At 43.9% G+C, this 17,603-nt stretch overlaps 1 protein-coding gene across 4 annotated transcripts in view; it reads right to left on the bottom strand.

The window, feature by feature from the left end:
- Positions 1 to 17,603, bottom strand: part of PSMA1 (proteasome 20S subunit alpha 1) — a 416,885-nt gene that overhangs the window by 185,843 nt on the left and 213,439 nt on the right. For all 4 annotated transcript variants that reach the window (XM_044082794.1, XM_044082790.1, XM_044082793.1 and 1 more), the window contains exons 7-8: positions 885 to 1,014; positions 625 to 704 (exon numbers count right to left, since the gene is read on the bottom strand). In XM_044082794.1, the coding sequence (XP_043938729.1) occupies positions 625 to 704; positions 885 to 1,014 (210 nt within the window). The remainder of the gene's footprint in view (positions 1 to 624; positions 705 to 884; positions 1,015 to 17,603) is intronic.

The raw sequence follows: 17,603 nt of genomic DNA, 5'->3' as shown, positions 1-17,603 counted from the left end.
GTCCAAGTCCTCAACCAGGAATGTCTCCTAAATGGCTCCCTACTGAAATGTCGTCTCTCAAAATGCCAAGTGACTACAAGTCAGAAAAAAAAAAAAAAAAAAGAGACTGAAAACACATCCCAGGTGAGAACCAATCACTGAGACAGAGCAACAGTAAGTACTGCAGACTTGCTATTTTTTCCATATAATATTTCATAGTATCTGTTCGGCATTCACAAAATATGTACATGTTGGCATTATTTGCATTTATTGTGTCAGAGTGCAATTCAGAAGATTATGTAACAGTCCTTATTTTGCTACTGAAATTACTGATCATTACAGGAGGAATACAACAGAAGGCTCTTGCACTGCAGAGCTATACATAATACCTTAATTTCCCACCCACTAATCACCTGTCTACAGTGAGATAATCAGATTGGAAGAAGTTGAGCAAAGGCCAGATTGGAAGAAGTTAAGCAAAGGCCAGATAACATGAAAGTAGGGTAAGACAGTAAAGGGCAAACCATTGACAGAAAGAAACAGCAAGAGGAGCACAGGCACTGTCTCACAACTCTTCTCCGTCTCACTACTTCACATTACTCTGCTGAAACTTGGTAAAAAAAAGTATGCATAATAAAGTCAAACCTTAGTGGTAAGATCTTGCTCTGCTGGAAGTGTCTCTCTTAAGGCACGGAGACCATGCTTAACAAGTTCATTCAAATTGCCTAAGGAAATCAAAACATGCCATTAGAAAACCTGTGAAAGCAAGGTAATATAAAAGACTAACAACTACTCTCTGGCACAGAAATAAAGATTTGGATCCTTAGACTTAAATTTAATAAGGAATGTGTTGGACGAATTAGCAAAACTGTTATAAGCACATTAAAATAAAGTAATATATTTACAGTCGGCAAATTCTGCCATACGTCTTTCCAGGTAGGTACGTGCAGACTGTGAACGAGCTCCGATGGACATTGCTTTACAATCAAAATAGTTAGCTGAGGGGCATGTCTGGAATATGTGCGGTCCCATATCCTAAGAAGAAAACATTTCAAAAACATTTCTTTTAGACATAGTGACAACTTTCAAAAGAAGAAGAAAATGCTCTAAAAATGACCAAAGGAAATTATCAAAAACAAAGCTAGTCAAACACATTAAAGGAGTTTAAAACACATTAAGTAATAACTCAGATGGATCAATCAATAAAAACTGTCAGTGTATGTAACAGTTCTTAAATATTCTGTCAATGTACGTAAAATGCTCTTAATTAATTTTTGTTGTATGTGGAGCTTTTCTCCCTGGGGCTCTGCTGAAAAAGGACCCGTGTCCTGTCAGACTTTCCTGGTAAACAAATGTAAAATAAAATAAATAATAAACTGAATATGTTTACAGTTACAAGTACACAATCGAGTCATACAACACCTAACACAAAGTGCTTACCCATTCCCCACCTGCTAAATGTAATGAAAAAGTAGCAAGGTCATAATACAAAGGCAAATGGCACATGGTATAGTGGTTGAACAGAAAAATGAGAAGTATTATAAACTATATGCATGCTTAAAGTGGAGACACATTTTAAAGATAAGCATTTTAATATAATTTAACAGAGCTACAACAGGAAGGGCAATGCAAAATAAAGTGACTTGCATTTGACTGAGCTCAACTTTCCTGGGCAAGTGAAAAAACGGTGAGATGGACAAGTTCTCCACAGCAAATGTATCAGTTTTAAAACTTACTGTCATCACAGACTTAAGACAATTTTCCAATGCTCACATGATGCTTGACGAAGAGGCTTCTCCAATGCAGAACCACAACAGTGCAGAACTGAAAAAAATCTTTCACTGTATATGGTCACTTAACCTCCCGACCCTGTTCTACAATACACTGGAGGGGTATATAACCTGTTCATATTATTTGTACATGTTAAATGAAAAGATTCTAATGTCAAGATAATGCATTTGTTAAAAGGAAATATCCACATGGCACAATCCACTTTGAATTAAGCTCTGAAAATAAAAGCTTCAGTGCCTAAAAATTACTGAAATTCATAATGAAGTTGTATCATGTTTTACATAATGTTTAAAAATAATACAACATGACAACTGATGAGACAAATACTGGAAAGAAAAATAAATGAGCAGTTATTACACAAGGTCACAGTTCACAGCAGTGATAAATCTGCAGTCTATAAACAGGCGATGACAAAGAAAATGAAACAGTGGTAACATTGAGCAGAGAACTTAAATATATACGAAGTCCTATCTGTGTACTGGGAAGCTTTGACAATACATGCCACATCTAGCGGTCTCAATTGTAATGAAACCCAACTAGCTCTACTACCTGCTTCCCGCAATAAAATGCTCACACCATACATAATTCATTTAGAGTCACATCAGTAATACCCAACATTCAATTGCTCAGTTCTGCACCATTAATGTAATAATCAAGGTCTTGCTCTCAGAAAAATACAAAGCAAGAACAAAACAACTAACAGTTAAAGACAGAAAAAAAAAGAGAGAACAAAGTAACAGCAAATTTTAGAACTTGCTGTTATACCATGAAAATATTTTTTTCTAGGGGGGGGGTGGCAATCACCCTCGAACCTCCCAAAATCAGGTGCCATGCCTTCTTCATCATTGCCAATTACTAACAGGATCACTGTATCTCACAGAAAACGGAATTCTCCAATGCACCACCACCTCAGATTTAATATATTGCATCACATTTCAGACTGCAATTATTTAATCCTGAGGATCACAAATACAGTATTCAGAATTTCAAAAGCACGCATGTATATCACAGTGTTACATTCTCATGGCTGGCTTAATAACAGAAGCCTGACAAACTAAATCTGTAAGTTAGGCACGGGTATATCCCACAATAATGCACAATCCCACAATAATGCACAATCTGCCAGGTATAATGCATTATATATGAAATTATTGGAAATAATATTTTAATTACCTATTTTTAGGAGTTGCCTATACCATGAAAAATGACAGCAAGCTGACTCATCTCCGTTTTACAAGTGCAAAATTTTCTCTCACAAAACAGCTGAGACTTACAGATGGTGTGTTTCTCGACCATCTGTATAACAGTAGATGTTTAAGTAAAAGGTGCACTCCTTCAGTAGAATTACAGACCAATGGGAATTAACTGCAGATAGCTGTCTGTCCATCTGGGTCAGCTTCAAGAGGTCTGTTGACATCTTGGTCCAGACAGACTCCTCCCCAATGCAATGATGCATGCCAGTGTCTTGGATAAGAGATGCAGTTGGCCTGTATCATATTCTTTTTTTAGCTAGTAAAATACAGTGGATAAGCCTGGTGAAGGAACAACACTCACTAATTTGAGAGCTCCTCTTCAGTGCAAGTTAAGACTGAGGGTTATCACACCAAGCCCCAGTCCAACTTGGGAAGAGTCCCAGCTGTAGTACTTTAGCCCATTCACAAAGTAGATTATGCAGACCAAGTGGGGAGAGAAAGTTCCCCCCGGATTCTTTTCCCTCTCCCCCACTTTAGTTCTTCTCTCAAGGATTACTCTTTGCACCTCCTGCAGGAGTTGGTAGGTTGCAGCTAGTACTTTAACAGTAATTCTACTCGAGCATTTACTTTAATGGCAACTTTCTCACACGAAGTGTACCACATTCTTCATATGCAGCACACTGCTGTAGTGGAATTCCAGACCAACAAGAAGATTTACAAGCATTCTAGGAAACCCTAAAGGATTATTGTTCAAAATCCTGCCCTATTCTTGGACTGAACATCCAGTCTGCTATGTTTGGAAAAGGTAAGGGAGAAAGAAGACCAAGATGCTGGTTCAAAGATGTCCTGAGCTGACATACCTAAATCTGTTAATGTGGAAACCACAAATGGAGTGCGCCTTTAACTACATCTATAAGGGTTTGCTGGATTTTTCCATCTTGTCTAGGTAATACTTTAGTCACCTATCTATATCAAAGAAGTGAAAGATTCTCTCTGTTAATATGTGGCTTGGGAAAGACCTGTAGCTGGACTGCCTCAGAGAACATGCTCATACTACCTTTAGCACGACAAAAAAAGAAGTTATGTACTCACCATAACGTTCCATGTTGGTAGTCCATCTCACCCTTCATTTTTACATATGGGTTTGGAGCCGATACTCGGCTCCGACTCGGCCGATTTTCAAGCTCGAAGACTTCTGGTTGGCTCGTGGCTAAGCAGGTATCCCATGGTCCACCAGTGCAATCCCTAGATCTTGTTCGCTGCTCACTAGAAAAAGAAAGAAACCCCTAACCAACAAACCAATACTAAAGGGTTGCCAACCAAGAAATTTACAGTATTACCTCCAGATCTTCCAGGATCAGGTAAGGAGGGCGGGTTGGTAAAAATGAAGGGTGAGATGGACTACCAACATGGAACGTTACGGTGAGTACATAACTTCTTTATGTTAGGTAGTCCAATCTCACCTTCATTTTTACATATGGGACAGCGTCCCTAGCGCCTTATTCTTGGGTGGCTCATTGGAAGATACTCCTGAGCACCGTGGAGCCAAAGGATGCTCTACCCCTAGAAGCCAAATCCAACTTATAAGTAATGAAGATGTGAGGGGTAGCCCACATAGCTGCTGCACAGATATGATCAAGTGGGACCCTGGCTTGAAAGGCTGCAGAGGTAGACAGAGACCTGGTAGAGTATGCCTTGATCCTGTGGGGTAAAGATCTGCCCTCCGAACTGTAGATGAAAGCTATGCAACTCGAAATCCAGTTAGACAATGTCACCTTAGAAAATGGTTAAGCCCAATCTGGAATCAGAAAAGGAAACAAACAACTGGTCTGACTTTCGAAATTCTTTGGTCCGTTGCAAATAAAAACGTAGCTGTCTGTGAACATCCAACTGGTGGAAATGATATTCAGCTGCATCGGTACGATTGGGAAAGAAAACTGGAAGCTCGATGGACTGGTTCAATGTGGCAGAAGAACAAACTTTGGGAACAAACGAAGGATTGGTACGTAAAGAAACCCTGTCTTTATGAAAGACTAAATAAGGTGGCTTAATAGACAGGGCATGTAGCTCAGAAACACGTCTGGCTGATGTAATAGCTACTAAAAACACAGTCTTCCAAGACAAAATATTTAAGGAAGCTGAATGAGATGGTTCAAAGGGAGGGGATGTTAGTTTGGACAACACAAAATTTAAGTTCCACGAAGCCACAGGTTCCTGTAATGGCAGTCTCAGTAAAGTGGCGCCTCTCAAGAAAGTTTTGCATAACTTATGAAACATAAGGATGACATTTGGGGATCCCAAATAAAAATGTGACATAGCCGCCAATTGTACTTGGATGGTAGCTGCTGCAGATCCCTGCTGAAAAAGCTCAGAAAGGAATTCCAGAATCACAGGAATGGGAGTGGTGTAAGGGTCCACTTTCATTTTCTATGCCCAAATAGAGAACCTTTTCCATTTACTGACATACAGCCTTCTGGTTGATGGTTTATGTGAGGATAAATGAATATGGGACACTGATGACGAAACATCATGAAGACTGACTACAGATGGAACTGGAGCAGCCAAGCTGTCAATTTGAGGGTGTGGAGAGAGGGGTGTAGTGAACCTGACATGTGGGTCAATAGATCTGGAACTGGGTCCAGGATCCAAGGATCGTCCAGGAGAAGAGGCTCGAGGAAGGTGAAAGTACAGTTTTGTACCTACCATAAATGTAGATGTCCGAGAGGTATGCATCTGCAGTCCTAACATATGGGTTGTCCTGCCTCAGGCAGCCCTTCGGTCGGCCGGATTCCAAAGTCTGGGTCTGGCCTAGGCTGATGTCGCACTTCACCCGACGTCATAGCTGCTGTCAATTGGGTATAAAGGCATCAGCCGACGCCATTTTCCTCAGTGTTTCTTGCCCCAGATGCCAGGTGCCCTCTAGGAAGGCTAAATTTGGATAAATGCAAATGATTCCAAACAGTAGAGAGCAAATAAAAATAAACATGTATATACATATATACAAACAAATACACCATAATAGATTCCCCCAGCTAGCTACAAGATGGGCAAATACCTAGGAGTACCACAGAGGGAAGGTGGGTAATCCTGACTGCAGATGCATACCTCGGACATCTACATTTATGGTAGGTACAAAACTGTACTATGTCCTTCAAGGATGCATCTGCAGTCCTAACATATGGGTAGAATACCATAGCCAAACTGGGGGAGGAGGCACTAAGAAGATTATGGTGTAGTTAAGATCCCTTGCAAAACAGCAGTGGCAAAACCTGCTCGGGATCTGGAGTATAAAGGTAGATTATAATGCTTGGCAAATGTATGCACGGAGCTCCAAGTAGCAGCCTCTAAAATGTCTTTGGTAGCCACTCGTAAGAAAGCTGTAGTAGTGGCTGTAGCCCTTGTGGAGTGAGGTCTGATGTTTTCTGGAGTTGTCTTTCCATGGAAAGAGTAACAAAATCTAATGCAATTTCCTATCCATTTTGAGATTGTCTGTTTTGAAATTGCTTTCCCTTCCATTCCTGTTGCATATGCTACCAGAAGCTGGTCACTTTTTGTATTGTTCTTGGTTCTGTCCAGGTAGTAGCGCAATTGCCTGTGCACATCCAAGGTATGCAGTAGTCTTTCCCCCCTGTTCTGTGGGTTGGGGAAGAATGTTGGTAGGTGGATTGCTTGGTTCAATGATACCCTGGAGACCACCTTTGGCATAAAAGTAGGGTTAGTTCTCAAGGACACTCTATCCTGATGGAAGATAAGGAAGGGCTGTACTGCCATTAATGCCTGTAATTCAGAAACCCTTCTTGCTGAAGTGATTGCAAGCAGGAAAGCAGTTTTCCAAGATAAGAACTGTAATTCTGCTGTTGCTGCTGGTTCAAAAGTGTTAACTTTTCTAGCACAAAGTTCAGGTCCCATGTAGGCAAAAGGTGGCTTCCTTGGAGGCTTTACATTTTTAATTCCTCTTAGAAACTGCCTGAGTAGAGGATGAGAGAAGACCGGAGGATCCATGTTGTATTCTGCTGAAATTGCTGATGCATGAATCTTAATGGAGGAGTAAGACAGGCCATTGTGGAAAAGTTCTGCTAAATATTCCAGGATGTTAGCTATGTTTGCCAATGATACATTTTCTCCTTTTGCTGCACTCCAAATGAGGAATCTTTTCCATTTTGCTGAATAAGTTTTCCTTGTGGAGGGTCTGCGAGCCTCCAGGATAATGTCTTTAACCCTCTGAGATAAATCTGGGTTATTCTGTTTTATGTAAGGTTCCAAGCAGCTAGCTGCAGTGTTTTCAAGTTTGGATGCAGGATCTTGAAGTTGTTCTGTGTTAGCAGTAAAGGAACTAGAGGTAGAGGCCATGCGAGACATACTCCTCAGTAGCGGGTACCAATGCTGCCTCGGCCAGTCTGGAGCTATCAGGATGATCCTTGGGTGATGATCTTTGATCTTCAGTAGCACTTTATGCATCAAAGGAAGAGGTGGGAATGCATATGCTGTCAGGTTTTCCCAACTGAAGGATAGGGAGTCCACCTTCCAAGCAAGTGGGTGGTATGTCCTTGTGCAGAATTTTCCCAATTGGTGGTTGTGTAGGGATGCGAACAGGTCTATTTCTGGTGGTCCCCATTTCTTTGTAATGGATTTGAAGATGTCTGGATGCAGCTTCCATTCGTGGGCATCCGTGGTGGTTCTGCTTAAGGTGTCTGCTAGTATATTTTCTTTTCCTGGTACAAATATGGCCTGGAGCTGAATGTTGAGGTTCAGGGCCACATTCCACAGGTCCATTGCCATCCGGCATAGAGGATATGAATGTGTGCCTCCCTGTTTGTTGATATACCACATAACTGTGGTGTTGTCCGTCCTTATCAGCAAATGACCTTGTTTAAGAAACTGTCTGAATGACTGAATTGCCTGTTTCATTGCCAGCATTTCTTTTTGATTTATGTGTAGGTTCAGCTGGTCTTGTTTCCATAGGCCTTGTATACACTTGTCCACCATGTGTGCCCCCCAACCGAGGTCTGAGGCGTCCGTGGTGATAGTCTGGCTTGGGTGAGGGCTGTGGAAAGGCAGTCCTTTGTTCAATTGACAGGCCTGAGCCCACCACAGGAATTCTTGCTTCAGGCATGGAATTATTGGAATTTGGGTTTCTAGGCTGTGCTTGTGCTGAGACCATAAATTCCTTAGGTACCATTGCAACTTCCTCATACGTAGTCTGGCATGTGGAATCAATATTATGCAGGATGCCATGTAACCCAGGGCTTGCAGAACTTTCCTTGCTGTAAGCTGGTTCTGCGTTGTTAATGCCATGAAATAGAGTGGTAGTTGCTTTTGCTTTTCTGCTGTGAGGAATGCCATTTGATTTGATGTGTCCAGTTCTGCACCCAAGAATGTTATCCTTTGGGATGGTACCAGCCTTGACTTTTTTATGTTGACTGTGTATCCCAGGGCTTGCAATAAGTGAATAACCTTTCCCAAATCTTTTGTTAATTTGTTTTTGTTGTCCGCTTGTATCAGGCAGTCATCCAGGTATGGATAAATTTGAATTCCCTGAAGCCTGCAATGAGCAATTACTGATGCCAGGCATTTCGTGAATACTCTGGGCGCAGTAGATAAACCAAAAGGCAATGCTGAGAATTGATAATGCTCTGATCCTGCAAGAAATCTGAGGTATCTTCTGCAATCTGGTCGTATAGGGACGTGCAGGTATGCCTCCTTGAGATCCAGAGTCACCAGCCAAGACTCCTTGCCCAGCATGGAAAGAAGTTGCTGTAGGGTCAGCATTTTGAATTTTGGAACAATGAGATATGTGTTCAGAGCGGACAGGTCGAGAATAGGTCTCCATTGGTTTTCCTTTCTTGGTACCAGGAAAAGTCTGGAATAAAATCCTTGTCCTTGTTCCATAGACGATACCTTTTCTATAGCTCTCATCCTTAGTAAGTGGTCGATCTGTTCTAGAGCGTTTGATTTTTGGTTTGGTGGTAGGTTTGGCATTCCTCTCTTCCTTGGTAGAGTATGGAAGTGAAACCTGTAACCTTTGTCTAGTGTCTGTAAAATCCATTTGTCTCCTGTAATGTAATGCCAGTTTACTGAAAATAAGGCTAGTTTTCCGCCTAAGGGTGCTTCTAGTTGTTCCCTGGTTCCCTGGTATCAGAGCCAAGTCACTGTGACTGTCCTGTGGAAGTGGTAGTAGCTGGATCTGTGGCAGTACTTCTCTGGTTGTTAGGCTGCCACTGACGTCCCCTGTAGGCACCTCTGGATTGACCTCTGCCTCTTGGGCGCCTATTTCTGCCTCTCTGTGCTCTGGTGGTGTCTGGAAAGGACCAATTCTTCGAAGGCCAATTTCTACTAAACCTCGGAGGCTGGACCTGTAAGAAATCCTTGACTGTTTGGACAGAATTTGCTTTTTCTTCCACCTTCTTTAACACTTGTTGTGCAGGGGAGCCAAACAAAAGTACAGTTTTGTACCTACCATAAATGTAGATGTTCGAAGATCCACATTGCTGCAGTCCTAACACTTGGGTAGTCCGCTGTCCCTCGGCCCGAATATCAGAGAGCTTGATCGCGGTCAAGGCGCATTTGACTGACATCAGAACGCCAGGGTACAAATGCGCATGACCCACGCCATATCCTCAGTCTTTTCTTGCCCCAGATGTCAGAAGACCCTAAAAAGAAAGGTCAAAACCCAAAGACCACAACTAAACAACCAACTAGCCTAACACCAAAAATATGTATAATATATACAATATATACAAAATGCAACATACTCAGATGGATAACCCAACCCACACAACCACCTCAAACAGCAGAGGGAAGGAGGGAGGTGGACTGCAGCAATGTGGATCTTGAACATCTACATTTATGGTAGGTACAAAACTGTACTATGTTCTTCATCCCACATTGCTGCAGTCCTAACACTTGGGTAGAATCCCAAAGCAGAGGTAAGGGAGGATGGCTAAATTATAATGAAGCAGGAGCTGCCAAAATGCCCTGCAACACAGCAGTGGCAAAACCAGCCCTGGATTTAGAGTACAATGGAAGGTGGTAATGCCTAGAGAAGGTATGCACTGAACTCCAAGTGGCTGCCTCCAAAATATCCTTAGTAGCCACCCCTCAAAAAGCTGTAGAAGTGGCAGTAGCCCTAGTGGAATGAGGTCTAATCCCAGCTGGAATCTCTTTGCCATGATGGGAATAACAGAAAGCAATGCAAAATCCAATCCACTTAGAAATAGTTTGTTTTGACACGGGCTTGCCCTGAGAGCACAAAGCAAAAGAAACTAATAACTGCTGAGATTGTCTGAACCCTTTAGTTCTGTCCAAATAATATCGCAACTGCCTGTGTACATCTAAAGTGTGCAAAATCTTTTCCCTTTGGTTTGGGGATTTGCATAAAAAGTAGGCAAATGAATAGTTTGGTTTAAAGCCACACTAGAAACCACTTTAGGCATAAAGGAAAGATTAGTACGTAAAGATACCCTATCCTTGTGGAAAATTAAGAAAGGCTCAACTGCCATAAGGGCCTGCAATTCAGAAACCCTTCTCGCAGAGGTAATGGCCAACAAAAAAGCAGTTTTCCATGACAAATATTTCAACTCAGCAGTAGCTGCAGGCTCAAAAGGTTGTAGAGTGAGTTTCTCCAACACAAAATTGAGATCCCAAGCAGGAGTAGGAGCTCTTCGTGGGGGTCTTATATTCTTTGCCCCTCTAAGAAATTGCTTGAATAAAGGATGAGAAAACAAAGGTGGGTCACAATCGTAGTGAGCTGAAATTGCTGCAGCATGAATCTTAATAGAAGAGAAGGACAAACCTTTGTCCAATAACTCAGTAAGATATTGAAGAGCCACACTCAAATCAGGCTCAGAAACATCCAAATCCTTAGCTGCACTCCAAAATAAAAATCTCTTCCATTTATCTGATACTTTCCTTGTACTAGGCCTTCTGGCTTCCAAAATCACATTCAAAACTTGTTGTGGAAGTTGAGACCCTTTATGGTTTAAAACAGAATATGCCATGCTGTTAGGTGAAGAGAGTGAAGTTTGACATTGAGCAAATGACTGTCCTCCTGGGACAACAGATGTGGAATCAAAGGCAAAGGCCATGGAGGCTTCCGTACTAGACTTCTCAGTAGTGGGTACCAGTGCTGTCGAGGCCAATCTGGAGCTATCAAAATCATCCTTGGCTTGTCCTGTCTGACCTGCAGAAGTACCTTTGGGAGGAGAGGCAGAGGTGGAAAGGCATACACATGAAGATTTTTCCAACTGAAAGAAAGAGCATCCACTTTCCAAGCTGTGGGATGAAACCACTTTGTGCAAAACTTTGGCAGCTGGTGGTTTAGTGGAGAAGCGAACAGATCTATGTCTGGAGTTCCCCAGGACACTGTCAATTTCTGAAATACATGAAGATCCAGTTTCCACCGTGGGGATCCATGATTTGTCTGCTTAACACGTCTGCTAAGGAGTTCTGTGCTCCCGGCAGAAACCTTGCCTGAAGATTTAGTTGTAAACTGAGAGCAGTCTCCCACAAAATCATTGCTTGCCTGCATAGAGGAGAAGAATGTGTTCCCCCTTGCTTGTTGATGTACCACATGACAGTTGTGTTGTCTGTTAGAATCAACACCTGCCCTGGAAGAAGGAAATCCTTGAAAGCTATTAATGCAAACTGGACTGCTAACATCTCCTTCATGTTGATATGCAGATGTTGTAGTCTGGCAGGCCACTTGTCTTGTATCCACTTTCCATTTAGATGAGCTCCCCAAGCTATGTCTGAGGCATCTGTTGTTAAAATCTGACTCGCCTCTGGCCGGGTCACAGAGAGTCCCTTGTTTAGGTGACATTCCTGAGCCCACCACAAAAATTCCTTTTGAATGCAAGGTATTATTTGAATGACAGTGTCCAGATCCTGGCAGTGCTGCGTCCATACATTTTTGAGATACCATTGTAGCTTCCTCATATGCAGTTTGGCATTGGGAAGCACCAGAATACAAGATGCCATGAACCCTAAGGCTTGAAGGACTGTCCTTGCAGTCAGCCCAGACTGATGAGATAGCTGAAGGAAGTAAAGGGATAGATTATTTTGTTTGTCCGGGGTTAAAAAGGCCATCTGGGATGCTGTATTCAGTCTCACACCCAGAAAGCACATGTCTTGAGAGGGTACTAGATTGGACTTTATTTCGTTCACAGAATACCCCAGGCATCTTAGCACTGCTATCACATATTCCAAATGATGAAGAAGCTCTCCCCTTCCTTGAGCCAGAATCAGGCAGTCGTCCAAATAAGGATAGATCTGCATTCCTTTTAGCCTGAAGAAAGCTATCACTGGAGCCAGAACTTTCGTGAACACTCTGGGCGCAGTAGATAAGCCAAAGGGCAATGCAGAGAACTGATAGTGAGAAGTCCCAGCTCGAAAACGCAGATACTTCCTGCAATTTAGTCTGATAGGAACATGAAGGTAAGCCTCCTTGAGATCCAAAGTTACCATCCAATGATCTTTGCCCAGCAGAGGTAAAAGCTGCTGCAACGTCAACATTTTGAACTTGGGAATGTCCAGATAAGTATTGAGGATAGATAAATCCAAAATTGGTCTCCACGTGTTCCCTTCTTTGGGACTAGGAACAGGCGAGAATAAAATCCTAGGCCCCTTTCTGGCATAGGAACCGCTGTATGGCCCCTATTTGGAGCAACAGTGAAATTTGCTTGTGAGCCTCTATTCTTTGTTGAGGAGGAATGTCTGGCATGCCTTTGAAAGGAGGCAAGGTATGGAAATAAAACCTGTAACCGTGATGTATGATATCCAGTACCCATTTGTCTTGGGTAATCAAACTCCAATTTTCTTTGAAAAGTGCCAACCTTCCTCCCAAAGGTGCTGCCAGGCGAGAAGGTTCTGGCAGCTGAAAAGGTAGGTCATTGGGTCCGTTACGAAAGGACTGACCCCTGCCCTCACTTGCAGACTGTGCAGGAGAACTCCTGTTCTAGGCCTGAAAGAGCCCTGACCTCTGCCCCTGCCACGCCTAGATCTACCCCTAGACTGGGAATCATAAGAAGGATACGCCCACCCTTTAGTAGGCCAATTTCTACTAAACTTTGGAGGCTGAACCTGCAAAAAATCTTTAACAGTCTGCATAGACTTAGCCTTGTCTTCCATTTTCTTTAAAACTGCCTCAACAGGAGAACCAAACAGGACATCAGGTTGCAAAGGGGCATCCAAAATCCTAGTTTTAACATGGTCAGATAAATTTTGATCCCTCAGCCAGGCATGCCTGCGAAGAACTGACCCAGTGGCAGCCACCCTAGACGAGGCCTGTACAGCATCAAAACCACATTGCAAAGAATGCTTACCCACCTGTTCAGAAACATGCACTAAATCTTGTAACTCTTTACAGTCAATACCTTCCGCCAGAGCATCAACCTTAGATTTCAACTGAGAAAGGAGATAATTTTGATATTTCAACATGTGAAACTGGCAATTCAAAGCTCTCATGGCTAGAGTGGAAGAAGTATAAACTTTCTTTCCCCATCTATCCAAGGCCCTGGCCTCTTTATCTGCAGGAACCGGATTCTTGACAACAGAAGCCTTAACACCCTTAGGCCCCTGGCTAACAGTTTCTGGGTCCTAGGACTCTTAAAAAGATACTTATTAGCTTCAGGCACCCTGTAATACCTATCTGGTTTAACAGGAGCAGGAGGCAAAGAATCAGGATTAAGAGAAGCCTCTGCAAACACATCTTCCACCACATTCAAAACAGGAGGTATAGCTAAAGGCCTATGCTGGGGTAAAACAAAAATTCCTAAGCCTTTTCCTGAATCAGAGAAATCCTGACCTTCCCATTTAAAATGCTCTCTCATGGAGTGAAGGGTCTCTGAAAAGAAAAATCCTCAGGAGGAGAAGTCAAGGAGTAGAATCATCCACATCGAATCAGAATAATGAGAATACTCCTGCAAGTCTTCAGTCAAGACTCAGACACATCCAAGCCTGCTCATAATCCCCAACACAGGTTCCATCCTAGGCCTCTTATCAGGAGGGGCATAGAGCCTCTAATTAAAGTAATTAAATCCTCTGCCATTTTGAGCATGTGCTTCTTGGGCACAGCACCTGAAGAACTGGGAGTGACACCCACAGAAGCTAAACTAGACCTGCCTCTAGGAGAAGCCTTGGAAGCAGAAAGAGAGGGCCTAGACCCCTTAGGAAGGGAGGGAGTACAGTTACTTGAGAAGCCCCTACAGCCTGCCCTGCCTCCTGGGAGGCCACATCCTGTAAAATCAAAGTTTCTCCCTGGGACTCCAGAGAGGCCTCCGGAACCACCGGTTCCACTGACGCTCTAAAGAACTGACGTCCGGTTCGGACGACTCTAACCTAGGTTTAACTGCCTTGTCCTTGCGCTTCTTAGAGAAGCCGGCCGGAGCATCCGACGGCATTTTGTAATTGCACCGCTTCCCAAAGACCAACCTTGCACAATCTAACCTCCGCTTTATAGTGCGCTTATTAAACCTAGCACAAAAGCGCATCCAACAACGCCGTGCTCAGGTCCTAAACAAGGTATACACAAATTATGGTAATCCCTATGCGGTATCTGTTTCCCACAAGAAATACAGTTATTCACTTTTTCTGACATCCGTAAACCACTGAGGCAAGAAAAACCAAAATATTCCCAACGGGTACTTAACCAACTCTGACTTCGGTCTGAAACTCCGAAAAAATTTCAGAACGCCAACGGCACTTGCAACACTGCTTCTGCATCGGACCATGCGGCAAAAAGACTGAGGATATGACGTCGGTCATGCGCATTTGTACCCTGACGTTCTGATGTCAGTCAAATGCGCCTTGACCGACGTCAGCCTTATACTCTGATATTCGGGCCGACCGAGGGACAGCGGACTACCCAAGTGTTAGGACTGCAGCAATGTGGGATGAAGAACATCTGTGTTTCTCCATGGGAGCATCTAGGAGCTTTGACTTTACATGGTCTGGTAAGGATTGCTCTTTTAACCATGCATGCCTTCTGATCACTGCACCAGTCATAGCTGATCTAAAGGAAGCCTCCAGTGCATCATAGCCGCATTTCAAGGAATGATTACTGACCTGCTGAGTGTTATGTACCAAATCCTGAAGGGACTTACGGTCTATAGGTTCAGGAGAGGACAGTTTTTTATTTAGCTGATCTAACAAAAATTCCTGATACTGAATCATGTGGAACTGACAGTTTAAGGCCCTAGCCGAAAGAGTAGCAGAAGTATAAACTTTTTTACCCCATCTCTAATGCTCTAGATTCTCTTTCAGAGGGAGGGTTTTTGGCAGAGGCAGTTGCTACAGCTTTGGGGCCCTGTGAAATAGTTTCAGGATCTGCAATAGGAGCCTTATACAAGTGATAATGTGTGTCCAGGACCCTGTAGTATCTGTCGGGCTTAGCAGGGGCCGGGGGAAGAGAGTCAGGGGCAGTACAAGCATCATTAAATGCATCATCCACAACTGTTAGTACTGGAGGAATGGCTAAAGGCCTATGCTGTGGCAAATGTAAAAAGGTCCTTAGCCTTTTCCTAGAATCTGAAAAATCCTAGCCCTGCCATTGAAATTGTTCTCTCATAGCATGCAAGGTTTCCCCAAAAGAAAATTCCTCAGGAGGAGAGGCAGAAGGAATGGAGTCTTCTGCGTCAGAGTCCTCATATGGAGAATAAGGGCCTTCTGGAGGATTTGAGTTTTCTGAATCATCAGAGGAATAATCTGTAGAAACTGGCTCAGGGGGCTCTGCTCTAGGCCTTCTCTGGAGGGGATGAGAGGCCCTGTCAGGGTGAGGTTGGGATCCCCTGATCAAAGAAATGAGATCCTCTGCCAGGCTAAGCATTTGGGAACTAGAGCTAGGCCTGTGTGAGGGGGTTTTAGCCGGCAAGGCCTTAGAAGATTTAGCTGCTTTAGCCCTAGAAAAAGCCTTGATAGACATGGATGCAGGGGGCCTAGCAGCTCCACGTGCAGGAGTAGATATGTCTAAGGGAATAGTACCTGATAAATCCTGAGAACCTGCAACAGCAGGTGGAAATTCAGTAGCAGATTCAGCCATGCTGGATGAGGCCTCGGTTGTAGGAGGCATGCTTTCGGCCGAAGAACCGAGGACTCTGTTTCCGCCGAAACCGAGACACTCGCAGTTGGCTCGAAACCGCGGATCGCGAGTGTCGGTCCTTTTCCTTACGCTTTTTAGCTAATTGTGAAGTCAAAGTCTCCGACGGCATGTTGTAAGCAAAAGCGGGGCCGAAAAACTCCTCTGCAAACTCCGACCGACGTCTAAGTGTCCGTCGGTTGAAGGAAGCACAGGCTAGACAAGCTGCTACGTCGTGGTCTGGGCCTAAGCAAGGAAGGCAGTAAGAGTGGAAATCCTTATGAGGTATTTGTTTCCCACAAGTTAAACAGTTATTTACTTTTTCTGACATCGGCTGAGGCAAGAAAGAGTCCCCAACGGGTACTTAGCTTTTAGAAGTCTTCGGTAGTAGTAATCTCTGGTTCTGACCGACCGCACTTGAACAGCTTCTGCTGGCAAGAAAGACTGAGGCAAATGGCGTCGGCTGATGCCTTTATACCCAATTGACAGCAGCTATGACGTCGGGTGAAGTGCGACATCAGCCGAGGCCAGACCCAGACTTTGGAATCCGCCGATCAAGGCTGCCTGAGGCAGGACAACCCATATGTTAGGACTGCAGATGCATCCTTGAAGGACATCCAGACTTGATGAGGCCAGTAAGGAGCAATGAGGATTAACTTGCTTCCCAGTCGGTTGGCTTTCTGTATCACTTTGGGGATGAGGGAATGGTGGAAAGGCATAGAGAAGTCCTGTGGGCCAATTGTGGACCAGTGTGTCTCTGGGTGCTTCCCCCAGAGGGGGAATAAGGGGAAAATAACTGCTGCACTTGGTATTGACTGGGCTGGCAAAAAGGTTGCAGCAAGTTTGTCCCCATTTTCAGAAAATCTGTTCCACTATTTCCCGTTTCAGAGACTAGTCGTGGGGCAGTAAGATTGCCTGGCTCAGCTTGTCTGCTATCATGTCGGTTGTCCCCGGAATGTGCGTTGCCACCAGAAAGCGCTGGGAAGAAATTGCCCATTCCCAAACTTGCATGGCCTCTTAGAGTGGGTAAGATCTGGTACTGCCCTGTTTGTTTTTATACCACACAACCGACATGTTGTCCGACTGTATCGCAATCGTCCCTGGAGGAAGAAGGTCCTGAACTGCATGCAACACCAGAAGCACCGCTCTCATCTCCAGAACGTTGATATGCAGATGAGCCTCATGTTCTTGCCATGTGCCGTGGACAGTCCTGCCAATATAATCCCCCCCCCCCACACGGCCTGGGAGGCATCTGTGGTCACAGTGGCAACGGGTTGGGTAGGCACAAAGGGAGCTCCCGTGAACAAGTTGTTGGGGCTATCCACCAACGAAGGTCCTTTTTGCATGATTCTGTCAGCAGAATAGGGCGATTCAGCGGTAGATATTGGAACGACCACTGGGAGAACAGAAGCCACTGAAGAATTCTCATGTGCAACCTGGCTAAAGGCATTAACAGAATGGTTGAGGCCATCATTCCATGAAGTTGAAGAATCCATTTTGCTTTGACCTTCCGAAGCGGAAAAAGACGCTGAACTTGTGAGATGAGGTTTTGTGCTCTTTCAGAGGGAAGA

Source organism: Protopterus annectens, chromosome 9.part0, assembly GCF_019279795.1.
Source record: "Protopterus annectens isolate FY-2018-M chromosome 9.part0, PAN1.0, whole genome shotgun sequence".
Lineage (NCBI taxonomy): Eukaryota > Metazoa > Chordata > Ceratodontiformes > Protopteridae > Protopterus > Protopterus annectens.
This window is presented reverse-complemented; position numbering and strand designations above follow the sequence as displayed.